This window comes from Pelodiscus sinensis, chromosome 4 (assembly GCF_049634645.1).
Source record: "Pelodiscus sinensis isolate JC-2024 chromosome 4, ASM4963464v1, whole genome shotgun sequence".
Lineage (NCBI taxonomy): Eukaryota > Metazoa > Chordata > Testudines > Trionychidae > Pelodiscus > Pelodiscus sinensis.
Window position 1 is genome coordinate 47,093,409 of NC_134714.1, and position 16,688 is coordinate 47,110,096.

Below are 16,688 nucleotides of genomic sequence, written 5' to 3' on the forward strand. Positions count from 1 at the left end.
ACAACAAAATTAAGAAAGAGGGTTAGTTTGTTTTTGCCTTACTTGAATTGTGCAGTCTTTGTTGATTTCGTTAAATACCTGTAATTTTACGAAGTCTTTCATTTCTTGACGTTTTTCCCATTGTCCCAGCTCCTGGGGCATTGATTGCATGAGAATCTTGTTTCATTTTATACATAACCCAATTTTCAACACTTACAGTTGCAAAGGAAAACTTTAAAATGTATACCCCAAAAGCTCAGAAAAACCCTACAAGCTTAGAATGCTCCACATCAAAAGACCCCAAAATGACTCATGAAAGTTGGGGGTTTACTGCTTTTTTCCAGGACACAATACTACATTTTCACAGAGTCACTCTTAATGAAACTGTCCCAACAGAAGCCAAATCCTAAAGTCTTCACTCAGATTTAACTCAGTCCTTTCTCAGACAGAAAATAAGAGCTCTACCTTCTGAACACTTTTCAAGTTGGAGTAGGAAAGCACTGGGTTTTGCCCTTGTACGCCAGATGCTAAAGTCATTGGGGCAGAAGCAGGTATAGTCAGCCAGTTTCTTCTTTCAAATTCCTTAGCTTTTGAGCGCTCCCTTGCTGGAGGAAGTGAACCCACAAAAATGTCCCCAACCTCTTCCATGACATGCCCCTTTTGGTGGGTTCATTGCTGCCAGCAGAGCTAGTCATTAACTTTTACACTCAGGGATTGCTAATGAAGCATTAAGCTGCTGCTTGTTTGGGAACATTGTGAGGGAGAAGGAGATTCCTGCATACTCATGTTGCAACAGCTTGGGGTTTATATCTCATCTTGCCCTTGATAGCCTTTGCTTTTCATTTAGAATGAGATCTGGAGCTGTGTGTACAGCCACACAAACGGGCTCTGAGCACAGACTAAAGGGATTAAGTTTAGGGGTGTGTGAAAGGATTTGGGGATGCTGATAGAATATTTATTCCAGGCCATGGTAGTGGAGCTATTCTGTAGTTGCTACTGCAGCCTGGGGACTAAAACAGTCCCCATGGTTCCTGCACCCCACTCACCAATGGAGTACTGTTGACTACATGGTGTAAGATTCAGCCACCCCAACCTAGATGCTGATGCAAAGGGTCCCAGTGGAGCAGTGGACAGGGGGTTTTGCATCCCCTGCTCAAGACTTCTCAATCTCCCTCTCCTCATGCAGACAAACTCCGCAGTTCTGTTCTGCTCAGGAACTCTCATGCCCACAGAGGGAGGTAGCTAGGGAGGATTTGTTCCTTCCTACATTCCTTGCTTTCTTGAATTCAGTTTGCAAAATCATTCCTCCTAGTCAATTACACCGATTCAACAGAAAACAAATGAAAACCCCAATTCTTCAGTCTTCACTCATGAAAGAGAAAACCTATTGATTTCAGTGCAGAATCAGGGTCTAAAAGAGAAACTTGTGGGTTACAGAACCCAGCGACAAGCCAGCTTTCTGTGTATAGTCTTCATCTGATGTGTTCCCCATGTGATCAGCAGCTCCAAGAGAAGGCCCTTAAATGTGTGGATATGGCATAGATGCTGAAGGGAAAAGTAAAAGAAATATAGAGGCTTTATAAATCACCATTATAGAAAGAAACCTTTGTGTTCAGGTTTAGGGTTTTGATTTTTTTAAATTGTGTTAAGTTCAACAGGTATGTGTGTGTTTGTGTATGTGTGTGTGTGTAAATCTTTTTAAAATTGCAAAACAAATATAAAGAAGGAATATATGAAGGAAAGTGACAAACCTCCAGGGCAGGGGACTGGACTCCATGAGGGTATGTCTACACTACCCCCCTAGTTCGAACTAGGGGGGTAGTGTAGACATACCCTGACTTCTTGAGGTCCCTTCCACTTCTAACATTCTATGATTCTAGGAACTGGTGGAAACTACCAAGAAACACCATTATTGCTCTGTGGAAAAAAGAGACAAACACAATACACACTGGTTATAAGTGTTCTCCTTACATAGTATGATGCACACTACAAAATGGCATCTTTATCACAACACATCCACAGAGAGTGTCAATCATAAGACACAGAGACACAGATGAGTTTAAGGTAAGATTTAAAGATAGGAAGCAAATTAGGTGCTAAGAGAAAGAAATAATAGACATGGGAAAGCTACATGAAATGAGGGAGAGAAACAGAATGAGGGCAATCCAGTGCAATAACATTTGGTTTCACACAGCACATTTCATGCTGAGGGGGTGAAATCTCACCCCATTAGGGTCAATGGCAAATTTCCCAATGACTTCAGTGAGGCCAGGATTTCACCCAAGGTTTCCTAAAGCACCTTAGGAAAGAGCAGAACAGTGGTAATAAGTGGACTGTGTGCACAAAGGGAGTGGTCAATGTACACTCAATCCTGTCTTCTGTGCAGCTTTAAACATTAAATAGTTGCAGCATGAGAAAGGGCAGTTTATAATTAAGGCTAGTTTACAATTAGGGGAGTCAAAGATCTGGATTCATTATCTGATTCTGCTACAGAATTTCTTCCTGATATTCAACAAGTCATAACTTCTGTATGCCCCAGCTGCCAACTGTGGCAATAATACTTTCTCCTACTTTTTTCTTACCCATTTAGTTGTTCAGTTCTTTGAGATCGAGCCTGTCCCTTGACATGTATCTGCACAACAGCTAGAACAACGGGCCCCTGACCTCAGGGGTGTTGACAGACACTGCCATGACACAAATAAAGGCAACAAATGAATGTAGTAGTAGTAATAAAGACACTGCGGGGTCCACGTACTAGTTTCTGGCATTGAACATACCAGCCACGGGCCCTTTAACTGCTCCTGGAGAGCAATCAGAAGTGGGCAGCAAGCTTGGATTATCATCTGAGCTCAGTAAGGGCACCTTGTCTGCCAGTGTAGCGCTCCCAAATGCTGCTCTGCATTCAGCGATTCCAAAGCCAGAAGGGACCCCCTCTCCCCAAAATGGGAGTGACCCATCGGGAAGGGACTTCAGAAAGCCAGTTTCTCTCTGTCTAGCTGCAGAATCGAGCTTTCTCTAAAGTGTGCCAGATTCAGCGGTCTGCAAAACTGCCTGGAAATCTCCCAATAGAGTGTCTCTTGTCTTTCCCAGTCCTGCCCATTTCTGTCTGCGCCAGAAACTCCGAATTCACAACGTGACTATTTCAGCCAGAACCAAAATAACATGTGGGGGTTGTTGGTTTTTTTTGATCCGAGGTGGAGACACAAGTAACTACTTGAGACAAATGGTCATTTCAACATCCCAGATGCATTGATTTACTCAGCCTGCTTTGCAATACTCCGCTGAGCAAAATAAAAGGCTTCATTCAAAAAAGCAAAGCTCCCCATATTTTCTCAGGTGGTATGAATAATTTTTAACATGGCCTTGGAAGGTTGTAAGTTGGTTGCGTGCTCACGCCCAGGGCTACTTACTTGCCACTAAAACAGAGAAGAAAAGTGTGCGTGAGACAGAAGTATATAAATATCACGTTTTCTCACTCCCAAGCAATTGATGAGGCACCTTGCACACCAAACGCCTAGGAAAGTCGGTGGGGATTGATTGAAAGCAGCATAAACTCCTTGGAGGGGAGCGATTTCTTCGCAACAAAATCTTTACAGTACAAAGGGCGTTTCCCTTTGCCAACATGGCTTCGTTTTTGGAAAACAAAATCAGTATCGTTCGCCTCCCAAAACTGGACAAAAGCATCTTTTCCATTTTTCGGATCGATTTTTCGTAAGACATTTCACGGTGAACCTGAGTAAACAAAATTGAACAGTTTGTCAGCACTGGATCGAATTCAGTAGAAGGAACAGAAAACGTTGCCTCTTTGCAACCCCTATGTAGGGAGAGGGGTAGCCGTGTTAGTCCGTTTTAGTAAAATCAACGAGGAGTCCCGTGGGCTAACAATTTTAAGGTGCCGCAGGACTCCTCGTTGTTTCTGTAGGAAGAGTGTAACATAGTTGTAAGACGTTGGTTTACCCTCAAACATTTTAAAGGAAATTCCCTTCAACTTCCTACAGATCCCAATCGCTTTACAAAGATGCACAAGTTTCACTTAGCTGTGACTCATTGGTAATGGATTTTTCTGTGCATGTTCCTAAATCTGCGCAGCCTGCATCCAGCGGTAATTATTTTAAAAGAGCTCCATGCTTAAGAAAAGGAAGACACTCATGAGAACAAATGAACAATGGAAATCATAAGGAAAAACACCCAAATAAAAATAACCTCAGGGAACACCATTGTCGCTGAATTATTTGCACGAACATTTACGATGCCAAGTGCTTTGAAGTGAAATGATTTCTCCTTCAAGTCAACATGCAAACAGCTTTTTCGTGAAGCCTGGGAGAAGAGCTGAAGAATTCATTCAAACTGTAAACTACATTCTGGGAGTGATACTCCGCCGATTGGAGTCCATGTAAAATTTGCCATGGATTTTAATGAGAGCAGGATCGAGCTCTTTACCTGGACACCACGAAATGAATAAGATATCGGTTCCGCAAGAAATAGATGTGGGTTTGTGTACACGTACACAGGGCGGGTGCATACATGCACAGGCACGATACTGTGTGTGTACGTACCTATATAAATATCTATATAAATATAAATCCTATTTTCGTATTATAATGTGACAGTATTTTCTTCATAGCCTTTGGCAAGTTGAAGTTACAGAGACTCGAGAATAGGTCGTTGTACCCTTAAAGAGAACTGCCTTTATTCACAGTAACTACAAACAAAAGTCACTTGCGCTTTAAACTCAATGATGGAGTTACTAGCGCTGTTCAACCCGAGTTCCTTATTGAACAACGTCCTGCCTGATTCTGAAAGTGCTTCTTCGATACAACTCTGTTACATTTTCATCTTGCCACTTGCCAAATTGCCACTGATGAGGAGTGTCCCTTAAGGGACCCGATACCTGCAGATACTAACACTTTCGAAATAAAATATGTCTCGCTCGTTTAAATGATCGTTCAAAGATGAACATCTGAGACCGGAGACGCTAAAGCTGAGAGAAAGAGCCGCAACATTTAAAATGTATCCCAGTAGATCCCAATCAAAACAAACCGTAATACACTTGAGGTTATTACATTTTCCTTTGGAACCAGATATTCCGAAGAGATAACAATACGTAGGTATATTTAGAGAGTTCAAGTCATAAGGAGACCGTTTCTTGTGCTATTTGAGAGAAACTCTAAGAGTAAGAGTAAATATTTGATGCTGAAGAGCTCTTAAGGCTTGAAGAGTACCATTTACTTATTTCTACACACCAGTGTGGGCTTAGGATGTTAAATAGATTAAAAGGCTAAGAGAGGTCACTGAAGTAGAGACTTTCTTTTTCTCCCCCTGACTTTTTTTCCCTTACGAAGTTTTTTACACTTTCTTTAGAGGGTGCTTGGCAAACTCCAGTTAAGAGGCGCCTTGACTACAGTATGAATTTGTGCCTCTGTGAACTCCGAAACCCATCCACCCCCTTCGCCCCCAGCGCAGTAGGAATATGTTTGCATTCGGGGTCAAAGTATTAATAAATGCTTTTCGGTGTCTTTTCTTTTGGGGGCCCTTTACAACACCAATTCAATATATTGCCTCACTTCATTGGTCCTGGCAATATTGGTTGCCTCTGTATGACCCAGGGCACGACATATTAAACATGCTTTGATTAGACTTTCGTTGTTTTGTTTGCAGAAGGATCTGATTCCATTACAAACTACCAGTCACCGCTCAGGAGCGCCACAACACAATAGGCATTATACTAGAGACATACCTTGCCGAGTGCAGTGTATGGCTCGGTGCTGGGATTAAAATGATGAGGCGATACAGGGCCACCTAACTATGAATGACTGGTTCCATGAAGGAAAGCGAGGCATTTCCATTTAATCTCATTTAAAAAGACATAACTAATAAATTTGTATGGACTAGGCTGCAGTAGACGTAAAGCAGAGTCGATAGTGGTTCAAATCCCATTGAACCCCATTGAAAACCATGACAACAAGAAACAAGCTCCGATTTATCCCGGAGAGTTAAAGAACATTGTGAGGAGGCGTCAATCACCTATTATTCCAGATCTGAACAAATGCAAAATCTTGACTGGAACAAATGCTTCCAACAGGTCCAGGACATAGGGCTACATTTCCCCTTTGTTCACAGGCTAGCAGTTGGCATGTATTTGTGTTCCCCTCAGTCCGACCACCCAGGACGTTTGGGAGGCTGGTCTCGGCACAGGGAAGATAACTACTGTCACCAGGCACGCTTGATAGGTGGCTCCAATACTCATGGCCTGGGAATCTTTTATATGGAGCCTGTCCAGTCGCCAAGAAATATGCAGGAAGTTGGCCAAAGGGAGCCTCGGGCCCTGTTCATCTAGCCCACAAATCTGTCAAGATATAAATCGGCCTGTTCCATTGCCATTATTGCTCTATTTACATTTTCCCTATCAAGTGTAACTGGCCCCAGAAGCGATACACAGAGCAGGGGGCTGGGGTGGGGGTTAATATAACCTACGCACAATGGCTCCTGGAGCATTTGTTTGGGGTGTGTATCCCGGCCCATTTGAAACAGACCAAGCGGGAGATTAAAACAGCATGTAAATAAGACAGCGTGTATCCCTCCGGCAGGACACGCCACACACACACACGTTTTAACCCATTTTGTTTGTGCTTTTGGTGCGGTCCACGTGAAAAGTTCTGCTTGGGGAAGGGAGGGGCCGCCTTTTATAGCGGGCGCCTGCTTGCCTCTGTTTACCAGACTTGCACGTTTACTTCTGGGGGGGGAGCGGGTCCCTCGTGCGACACCAGCTACAACTGAGGGGGTTGCTTTCAGCAAAGCCACACTCTCCTTGTGCAGGATTGTGACACAGTCCCGCGGCACTGCTCCAACGGGGAGGGGGGGAGCCCACAGCGTTTGGGCTGTTTGCATTGAAATGATCCGATTCAAAACAGAAGCGGGGGGGGGGGGAGGAGGAGAAGGGGACCATACAAATAGGTCCCAACTGGTGATCGTCGATGATTTATGGCTCGATCATGCAGTGTAGGACCTACAGGCTGAGGCCTATCATACCGGTATTCAATGTATGAAAAGCTAACTAGGCTTTTTTTAAAGATAGTCGCTATTAAAGTAAGACACCGCCCATTGGCGTTACATTTGCTCCCTGGCACCCATCAGCTGCACTGAAGCCTTTTCAAAGCCGGTACCTTGAAGTCGCCTGAAAACACCCCCATTGAATTCAGCGTTACAGGAAGGAGGCCAAAGCAAATTCCTCGCGTACCAAACGTCGCACAGGCTCAAGCTGATGTGGCACATGAGGCCGCGACGTCCTAGCAGTGCCTCGCCCTGCCGCGGCCTTCGAATTGACTCCCGCGACTCGGGGTGGACGCTTCAGCGCGTTCATCCGGGGCAAGTCGCCAGAGAGCGAGCCGCTGTGTAATTCCCGCATGTGTCTCTCACTGGCCGGCGGCGCGCGTGGCCTGAGAGAAGGGGACTCGGGGGTACTGCGCTCTACCGCGCCGCTAACAGTAGCGCAAATGTTTCTGAAATGGCTATTTCCCAGGAAATGGTTTGCCCCCCCCCCCTCCATGTTTAGACGAGCTGACATCCCAGTGGACCCTTTACACGAGGGAAGGTGTTTCCTAGAGCTCACCCTTCCAGGGAGGGCCTAATACGAAGAGCACATTGGGCTGGTGGAAACAGGCGGGCTGGAGGTGCGAAACATCCCCCGCTAGCTCAGCAATGACGGGGGGGGGGGGGGGGGGGATGCCTGCGCTGCGGTAGGAAAGCGGCAAAGAAAGGCCAGGGATAAAACACAAATGGCTAAATCCCTGGTGGGGGAGGCTGGCCAGGCTCTGGGGATGCTACAGCGCGGATTCACTTTGCGCCGCGCGGGGACGGTGGTGGCTTTGGTGGTGGGTGGAGGGGGGCGGCTGTTGGTCACCACATGCCACCCAAGATGTTATTCACTGCTCACAATTCCCATTATCTGTCCCCACTCGGGGCTAATCAGACAGCATCTGCAATGATGAAGCCCGTTTCCTGCTGTCCCTGGGCGGTGACGGGTTATTCTCTCGGCGGGGCGACACCTACCCCCATTCGAGCGTGAGCACTTGACTAAATCAGGTGCTTGGCAGCCAGAGACAGGGACGGTCTGGAGCAGGCGGTGTGTGTCGCGGGGAGGGCTGTTTATATAAACAGGGCCCCGCTGTAAACGACACTAGTACTTGGGCGACGGGGGGATGGAAGGAGCATCTCCGTGAGCCCGCAGCGGTTGTGCGGCTCTGCCAGAGGTCCCTGCCACGGCGCCGACCCCACCATGGCCGCCGCGGGCCGGCTCAGTTTCACCGTGCGGAGCATTTTGGATTTACCGGAGCAGGAGGCTAGCACCATCAAGCAGGACTCGGCTCGCCACCCGCCGGGGAAATTCCCCAGCTCACCGTACGGGGAGTGGCTCGAGACCGACAGAAGCCACTATCTGTGTGAGTATGGAACAAGCAGCTCAGGGCACCTTTATAACCCGGCCAATCCCACACCCCGCAGGAGTCCGACTGGGCTTCTTGGAGACCACTGATTGAATTGCAGCAATAAAACAGCAGGCAGACACTGACAAGGCGCTTCCGGGCATGCAGGTGGATAGAGATAATGATATCTACAGACAACAGGTGCACCTCTTTCTGCGTGTAAACGCGCACATCCCTACACTCGATGGGCTTTAAAGTTGACCAGATTTGTGCTTCTCTTTTATTGTAGCAATTCTAGCTACCAAATAGGAGTGGGGTTCCAAAGCGAACACACGTGCTCTAAGATTCGGACTAGACCCCCGTACACAATATAAACGCTCCGTAAGGGAATAGAAATAGGCATATTCACAAGAATGTCTGTAGTGGGTAACGTTGATAGCCTGTGCACTGTGTATGCATGCTCCATAAATATTAAGGCATCACCTCGAAACTTGCTTCCCCGTAAAGTAACGGGGCTGCAAAAGGAAAGAGATACGGGGACAAAAAAATATTAAAAGACACATGAGAGATGGTATAAGCTTAGGGCACACCGGCACGCATATTATATTACCCTCTGCAGGGCTTGCATGTTGCACAGATAGAGATTCGATCTTTCACCTAATGCACGTGGAAACTCTAAGCAAGCTTGTAGTTGAGATTTAATTTGTCCCCTAATCCGGTTTTTAGACAGAATCTCTTGTTTTCTTTCGGGCTTTTAAGCAGCGCTGGCTTTTTACTGTCCGCAGTGATTCCAGGCAGAATGGTCCATGACCACCTGGCTCACACCCGCATTCCTCCTCCCCCATTTGTGTGGCTGTAGGAACTTGATCCTGGTGGGGGCGGCTAGTTGCTCCCCCTCTAACCCTGCCACTGTTCTTGCTGTCCCCAGCTTCCGATGAGAGCGGTCCCGAGACCAGTTTGCCCGATTCCACCCAAAGAGCGCACCCGCCCCACGGCTCGGAAGCCGAGAAGAAGAAAAAGAGACGCGTGCTCTTCTCCAAAGCCCAGACTCTGGAGCTGGAGCGGCGGTTCCGGCAGCAGAGGTACCTCTCGGCCCCGGAGCGGGAGCAGCTGGCCCATCTGCTCAGCCTCACCCCCACTCAAGTGAAGATCTGGTTCCAGAACCACCGGTACAAAATGAAAAGGGCTAAAACGGAGGGGGCCTGCGGCACGGAACTGAGCCAGCCCCCCCTGCTCCGGAGAGTGGTGGTGCCAGTGCTGGTGAGGGATGGCAAGCCGTGCCAAAGCTGCACCCCCAACCCGGGAGCCGCAGCGGTGCAGGACAAGCTGGGCTGCAGCACACAAACTGCGTTCACAATTCAAGGGTACCAACCCTTCCAGCCCAGCTCCGCCGCCTCCCTGAGCCTCTTCCCTGCCTACCAGCACTTAGCACACCCCGCGATCCTCTCCTGGAACTGGTGATGCTGTCCAACCTTCCCGAGCTGAACTGAGGAAAAATCCCCAAAGGACCAAGAGTCAAGTGAATTCTCTGCCCCATCAAGAATCCCGGACGCCACTGCCCGTGGATCCACAAGGGAGGCGAATCCATGCCAATGCAGACTGGTATTTGGGACGCAGCCTAGGGCTGTTTTGTTGTATTAAAGCACGTTGTGAGCACGACTAGCCAGGGATGGGTTTTGTTTTCCTTTGGGGGCACCGGGTTTAGAGGGTGGACGAGAAACAACTTATATTTTTAAATCCGAAGCGACTCCTGTTTCAGTTCGAAAGGCTATTTGTAAAATACATTCAGAAAACTAGTGGTTTGTACCCAAAATAGTTTATTTTAAAATAGCTTATTCTTCCAGTGACTAATAAACCGATTTTTTGGCAAATAAAACCCTCCAGAACAAGCGGTTTTTTGAAAATTCGATCTCATCCTTAGCTTAATTTGTGTGTGATGAAGAATAAGAGTCTCTGAAATGTACTAAATGAATGTCATGTTTATATTTGAGCCTCACTTTCCAGTAAAACACAAAGTTTGCTACAAATACCTAGCTTTAAACCCGGTGAAGTTATACCAGACGAAAAATCCCCTTTAAATTAGTCTATTTTACATTCACTCCGGGCTATGATTTTTTGAGCCTAATGAGGTCTCACCTTGCTCTAATCATGTTTTTATTATTTCCCGACTAGGTTTTACCTACATAATCTCTGTTTTCAGCTACAGAATATGTTACCTACCGCATTCCAGTCTCATTTGCACAGACATATTTTCACTAATGTTAATAATTTTTTTCAAAACAGGATCCAGGCTGTAGCATCTCAGGATTTCAACCAAATCTTCAGAATTATATCTACCGTGTATTTGTAATATTTTTAGTAGAAAGAATTAGCAAAAATAAGTGCGCGTTCTAGGGGATTCATGTTACTTTGCTAACCACAGACTTGAAAAAGTCTTTTTAAAGGCGAAATAATACATCTCATTGTAGCATACAGATGGCATAATGCCATTGGAGTTATTCATTTCAAACACAAGCAATTGCCCCCCAAAGAATTTTGGGGAAGATTTCTGAAATATTAGCCCAGCCCTGATGTCCCCAGTCAGATAAAACTCCCTTTTCCTTCATCCGGAGCTTGTCTGAGTAATTAGCCCAAGATGGGACTCCTACATCTTGCACAGAAAACAGAGACATATGCGACCGAGCAAGATACACCACATCTACCCAAGTTGTCTGAGGATAGTTGCAGAATAAATATCGCCAGAGGGCAGCTTCAAAGAGAAGTTAAAATGCCGGCTTGTCTCCACTAACCCTTCACCCCTAAAATCTTCCCTCGTTGCTCTGCCGACGGGTAGTTGTAACAGGTAAATCTTAATTTAGAATCTGCACTGACAAGTTTCGGGGGAAAGTGACATGTAATTTGTCCAAGTAGAGGAAGATTGGTATGTGGAACTCCCTCTCCAACACACACACACACACACACACACACACACACACACACACACACACACACACACACACAATTGGTCAGTTTTCTCCTACGTGGATCTCTCTTCCAATGATTCCAAATTGTGTTAAATCCTATTTATTGGGGCGCTTCATCATTTACATCGGTGATGCTTCTCAGTTAATACTATTCAAGCAGTGGCATGCGGAGGGGATCTAGCAGTATTATTTCCCTCGTTCCATTCCCCCTCCCCCGTTTCTATTTTTCCTCGAGCACTAGAAGACAGGAGCAGGATCGCTTTGGCTAAATACCCGCTGAAATAACAAACCAACCCACTGAAATTCATTTGACTGATTTAAAAACGCAAGATGCCCCCAAATGCTGTTGATTTCACTTCTAGCCTGGAGCCCTGCGAAATACCCTCTGAGAGCTCGGCGAGCGCAGCTGTCCGCACGAACCGCTGGACAGCGGTTCATTCCCAACAAAAGCGCCTAGGAAATAGGATTAAATTCGGAGCCTGTGTTTCTGCCATTTATATATAAGAAGCGCCAGGTGATGCACCGTATAGGGCCCTCATTCAACTACAGGCTGGGGGGAGGGGATGCTAGACCATTGACTTGGACTGAGCGAGTTCAGACCAGATGCGTTTCTAGCCGTAGCAGGCTTTGGATGAAGAAATTATCCTCCCAGGAGATTTATTTTCTGATTTCCAAGCCGTACCCGACACATTCTCTCCAGCCACCACAGTTATACAATCATAGGGCTGGAAGAGACCTCAGTCGAGTCCAACTTTGTGAAATGGGCCGTTAACGCCTCCAGTTCAATCAGCTGGTCAGCGGTTTGATCATCTCCAGAGCTGGACAAGATGCCCAAGAAAAGCTCATAGATACAGCTCTAGCCCAGCCCGGAGGGAGGAAATAGGCGCCGGTGGTGATTTCAGCACGTGTCCTAGTGAGGTGCTGTGCAGAAGAGGATGGCCCTGTCTCGTCACCTGTTTTCCCCCTTCTCTTCTCCCCCCCCCCTTTTTTGTCTCAGCTGCTGGCCACCTTGTCTTCCATATGGATGCGGTTATCTTAGAAGAATCTCCCAGAGAATGGCTCCTTAAACCTCCTTTTGTCTTGGGAGTTGAAAAGAGCATTGTTATGCTTGAAAAGGACCTAGACAAAATCCGCACTGTTTCGATTCAGGACTGTTTAATCAGTCCCTAGTGACAATTTTATGGGTTTTAGGCTGCACAATGGTATCTTTTAAAACCTTGTGGCCTTCATGAAAACAAAGGGCTCGAATTTTATGGGCTTACAACTCCAATTAGAACCGTGCCAATGTGCATGGGAGATTATCAAATTTGTATCATAAAACCCCTTTATAATAAATGATTGCTGGGGGAGGACAGGGGGCAGAGGCTTCATGCAATAGACTTTGTCAAAGGTATATTTGAAACTGCACATGGTGCTTTGCATTTTAACTCTTAAATACATGAGTCTCCAGAACCATCAAATGGGAAAATGAAACTATTTAATTATTTGACATGAAAAAACCCAGAGAGGGCATCACTGAAATAATCTAGCCCAGAACCCATTCCCTTCTGGCCTAGGGCCTTCCTCTTACTTATTGTGAAGTTCAATGCTCTTCTGAGATGGGCATCACACATACATTAAAGTAGCTCCGGTAAGTTTGCTGACCTTTATGATACCACTATTCATTAGAAGACCTAAATTGGTTATTTTAAGACCAAATTCTTTTGGCAAAGTGGAAGGATTGCTTTATTTCTCTATCTCTCTTTGTGTCACAGCCCAGACATAGGCTGCAGTGGAGTTATTTAATTAATGTGTTGCCTTACATAGTCACTGGTTGCATATAACAAAACATATAGGTCTCGTACAACATTAAAATCCCTAAAAGTCTCAGATTAGTAGGATAAACATAATTTCCAGATTACTAAGAGGGGATGGAACAGGATGCATGATGCTGATGGTGGCATAGGGAGAACTTTAAAGGTAAAATACACTTTAATAAAAACAGCACTTAATTATTGCAGTTATTTAAAAGCACTACAAATTACGCAGTACAAAATAGACATCTTAAATGTAATCAAGATTTTTTTTTTTATCTGAGGAAGTGGGTCTGGCCCACGAAAGCTCATCACCTAATAAACCATCTTGTTAGTCTTTAAAGTGCTACATAGTCCTGTTTTTTGTTTCAGCTACACGAGACTAACACGGCCACATTTCTATCACATATTTAAAGGCATCTATGAAGCCATCATGGAGACTGAAAACAAATGGGTTTTCCCAGAAAAAAATCAAAATCAGAAATTTCAGTCACTGTAAGGAAAGTCTATATTGTGTTAATGGTTAACTTAACCAAAGGTTGGCCCATCTTTTATCTACATAGTTGTAATTAGATGGATAGAGGTAGATCTGATTTGAATCTTTCTCCTTTTTACAGTGTTTTCTAATAAGAAAATTGATGATGAATTCAGTTTTATTCTGCACCAAACTTAGCTTCTGCTGACAGGTAAAATTAAAATTCCACTTTTGCATCTAGAAAAAAACTAGTCGCTTAGCTGCGTCTTTTAATAGCTTTCTGCTTTTAAAAAATTGGGCCTGCAAATGGCTTGACCTTTCATACTAGCCTGCAATTCCACTGAAATGAACCAGTAAAGGTGACAGCATTTGGAATTAAATTATTATACCAAAATAATAATTGGTATTGCTAAAATCTTATTTGAATATTCTTATTTAAGTATCTTGGGGCCTAATCCTGTTCCTATTGAAACCACTAGCAAAACTTACTGACTCTGGACTAGTATCTGAGATATTACAATAACAATGTATTAGAATTAACCTTCAGAGAATGTAGAATAGTTGTACATGAGCACATATATTATTTAGTGCCTATTTATTGATGGTTTGTTATAGCATAATATATGTGTCTGATTAGCTGTACATCTATTAATAGTCTCTGTCTTCATTCACTATATATTTAAAATAATACAGAAGAGAAAAAATGACAGTGGTCACCTCAAAAAATGAATTTCCGAATCGACAAAGGAAGCTCACTATTCAAGAGAAGCTCCAATGACTAGGTTAGTCTCCCAAGATGCCTTGTTATGAATTAAGCAAATTCTAAAGCTGAGGGGTCTTCACTAACTTACCTGCCTCCTGCTCCCTAGAGTTGCAAACTGAGGACTGTTATGCCACGTCTAGACTAGACTTGGAAGGTTAGCTTAAGGCACGCAATTCCAGTTATACAGAATATGTAGCTGGAGTTCACTTTCTGTAAGCTGAGGTTGGTGGCAACTGTGTACAGGCACTTGCTGGAGCTGCCCACAGCATTCAATTTACAAGTCTAAACTAGACTGGCTAAATTAAACACCAGAGCATCAATTTCTGGCCAGGGAGTGAAGACGTGCTCTTAGAGAGTCCCAGCTGATCACAATTACTAAAATGGTGCTCAGGGAGACAGCAGTGCTTTGTATCGTGCACAAAACCAAACTGGCAACTATTGTAGTCTATAGAGGAACTCAAGTCTTAACTACTCCAAGTTAAGATATTTTGCAATATCTTAAATTCCTGTGTGGTCTACAGAGTAACCCCATTCCTCTAATCTGGTTAGGAGGTAACGAAATTTGGATAGCAGTGGTGAGATCTACATGCAAGAGGTAAGGTAAAAATTCATAACCAGACTCACATTGGAAAAAGCACTTCTACCTACTGCTGCTGCTTGAAAATCCAGGAATAGCTGAGTATCTCATGAATTCCAGACTGGGAACTTTATTCAACAGTACTCGGACATATTCCTTAACTTAGAGGCCAGATACTCTGTTTTCTTTCTCTTCTAAATGATTCTCCTGACTCACCAACATTAGCTCCATCTGATATGTATGGAGCCTCTGTTAGGTTATGGCGACACTACAGAGTTTTGTCAGAAAAATGGCCGTTTTCCCGACAAAACCTGAATTACGTCCACACTGCAATCATGTCCTTCTGAAAGTATATTAAAAAAACGGAGGGGTTTTTCTGGTGTATGGGAGCAGTGTAACTTTCTTATCATATGTAGACCTATGCCTCAATTGACAGGGGACAAGAAAATCAGAGGACTGTAGACAGAGGACACCAGTATTACTTTTCCACAGCCTTAATAACCCTTTTTTAAAATAGGGGAAAATATATACTGCATGTATGACACTATATGTAACAGTAGCTGGCAAAACTGTCAGTATCCAGAGATGGTTTCTTGAGCAAGAGTTGGGGAAGCATGCAGCTGAGTGAAGTCAGAACCTGGCAATAATGATATCATCCAACAAGAGTCTCCATGCCTCTATTTTCTTTTACTAGCAACATGGAGAATGAATCCATCTCACAGACTATAGTTTGAAGATATAAAACAGACAAGCTTCAATGAGCAAACCTGAGTTAGATATTTCACCAGAAAGGTTTCTCCTCACAGGAGTCAGATGATTTTCTCATTGGTACTATTGTCTGTCCAGATACTATTGTGTGTCCAGATAAGATCAAGCAGTTACTGGACAAATCATTAGAAGAAAACATAACAAAAATAAAGAGAAGAAAGGAAGCAATAGGTAAGTAAAATAGTATCATTCTCACTAATATAGGTGGGGATGGAAACAGGAGGTCCTGGGATGTCCTTATCTCTGGTGTGCCTCACAGTGAGAAAATATTGACTCTGCATTTGACTGCAGGGGACCCAGAATACACAAACTGTCCCCTATTCAGAACATATCCACTAACTGGGACTTCACAGACAGTATAGTGGAGGATAAGAAATATTTCTTGGCCTTCTCAATTGCCTTAGCATAGGATCCCAAATATATTCCGTGATACTAGATGTAAGACTCCATATATAGGGCTCTGTGTCTGTCACAGAAGTAACAGATTATGTGAATTTCTGAAACCTCCATGACTTCTGTAGGGTCCAGTGTGGCTGACCCCACAGTCACCGAGCAGCTGGTTCTGGGGCCAGCTACTTGGTACCTGGGCAGCCACTTCAGTACCTGCACCTGTGGCAGTGGTCCCAGGGTGGCTAGCCAGAACAGCTGTGGTTTGTAGCCCTGAACTGTAGTACACAGCCAGCCAGTCAGCAGCCATGATCCGCAGAACTGAGCAGCTGATGCCAATGGCTGGGGGAGTCCCACAAAAGCAACTCCTCCCACCCACTCCCAGCAGTGGTCCCCCGTTATATATCTCCCAGCAGCAATATCCCGCACCCTTTTTCCCCCAAGATTTAATCACAGGTATATTTAGCACAAGTCATGGACAGGTCATGGGCTGTGACATGTTTGTTTATTGCTTGTAATCTGTCCATGATTTTTACTACAAATACCCATGACTAAATCATAGC

General features: G+C 44.8%; 1 protein-coding gene across 1 annotated transcript; it reads left to right on the forward strand.

Moving 5' to 3' along the window:
* The first annotated feature begins 7,876 nt into the window (after window positions 1-7,876).
* Window positions 7,877-10,251, forward strand: NKX2-8 (NK2 homeobox 8). The gene is made up of 2 exons (XM_075926922.1): window positions 7,877-8,417; window positions 9,328-10,251. Exons 1-2 carry the CDS (start codon window positions 8,255-8,257, stop codon window positions 9,858-9,860), a joined length of 696 nt encoding a protein of 231 aa, XP_075783037.1. The 5' UTR covers window positions 7,877-8,254; the 3' UTR covers window positions 9,861-10,251.
* The last annotated feature ends 6,437 nt before the right edge of the window (window positions 10,252-16,688 follow it).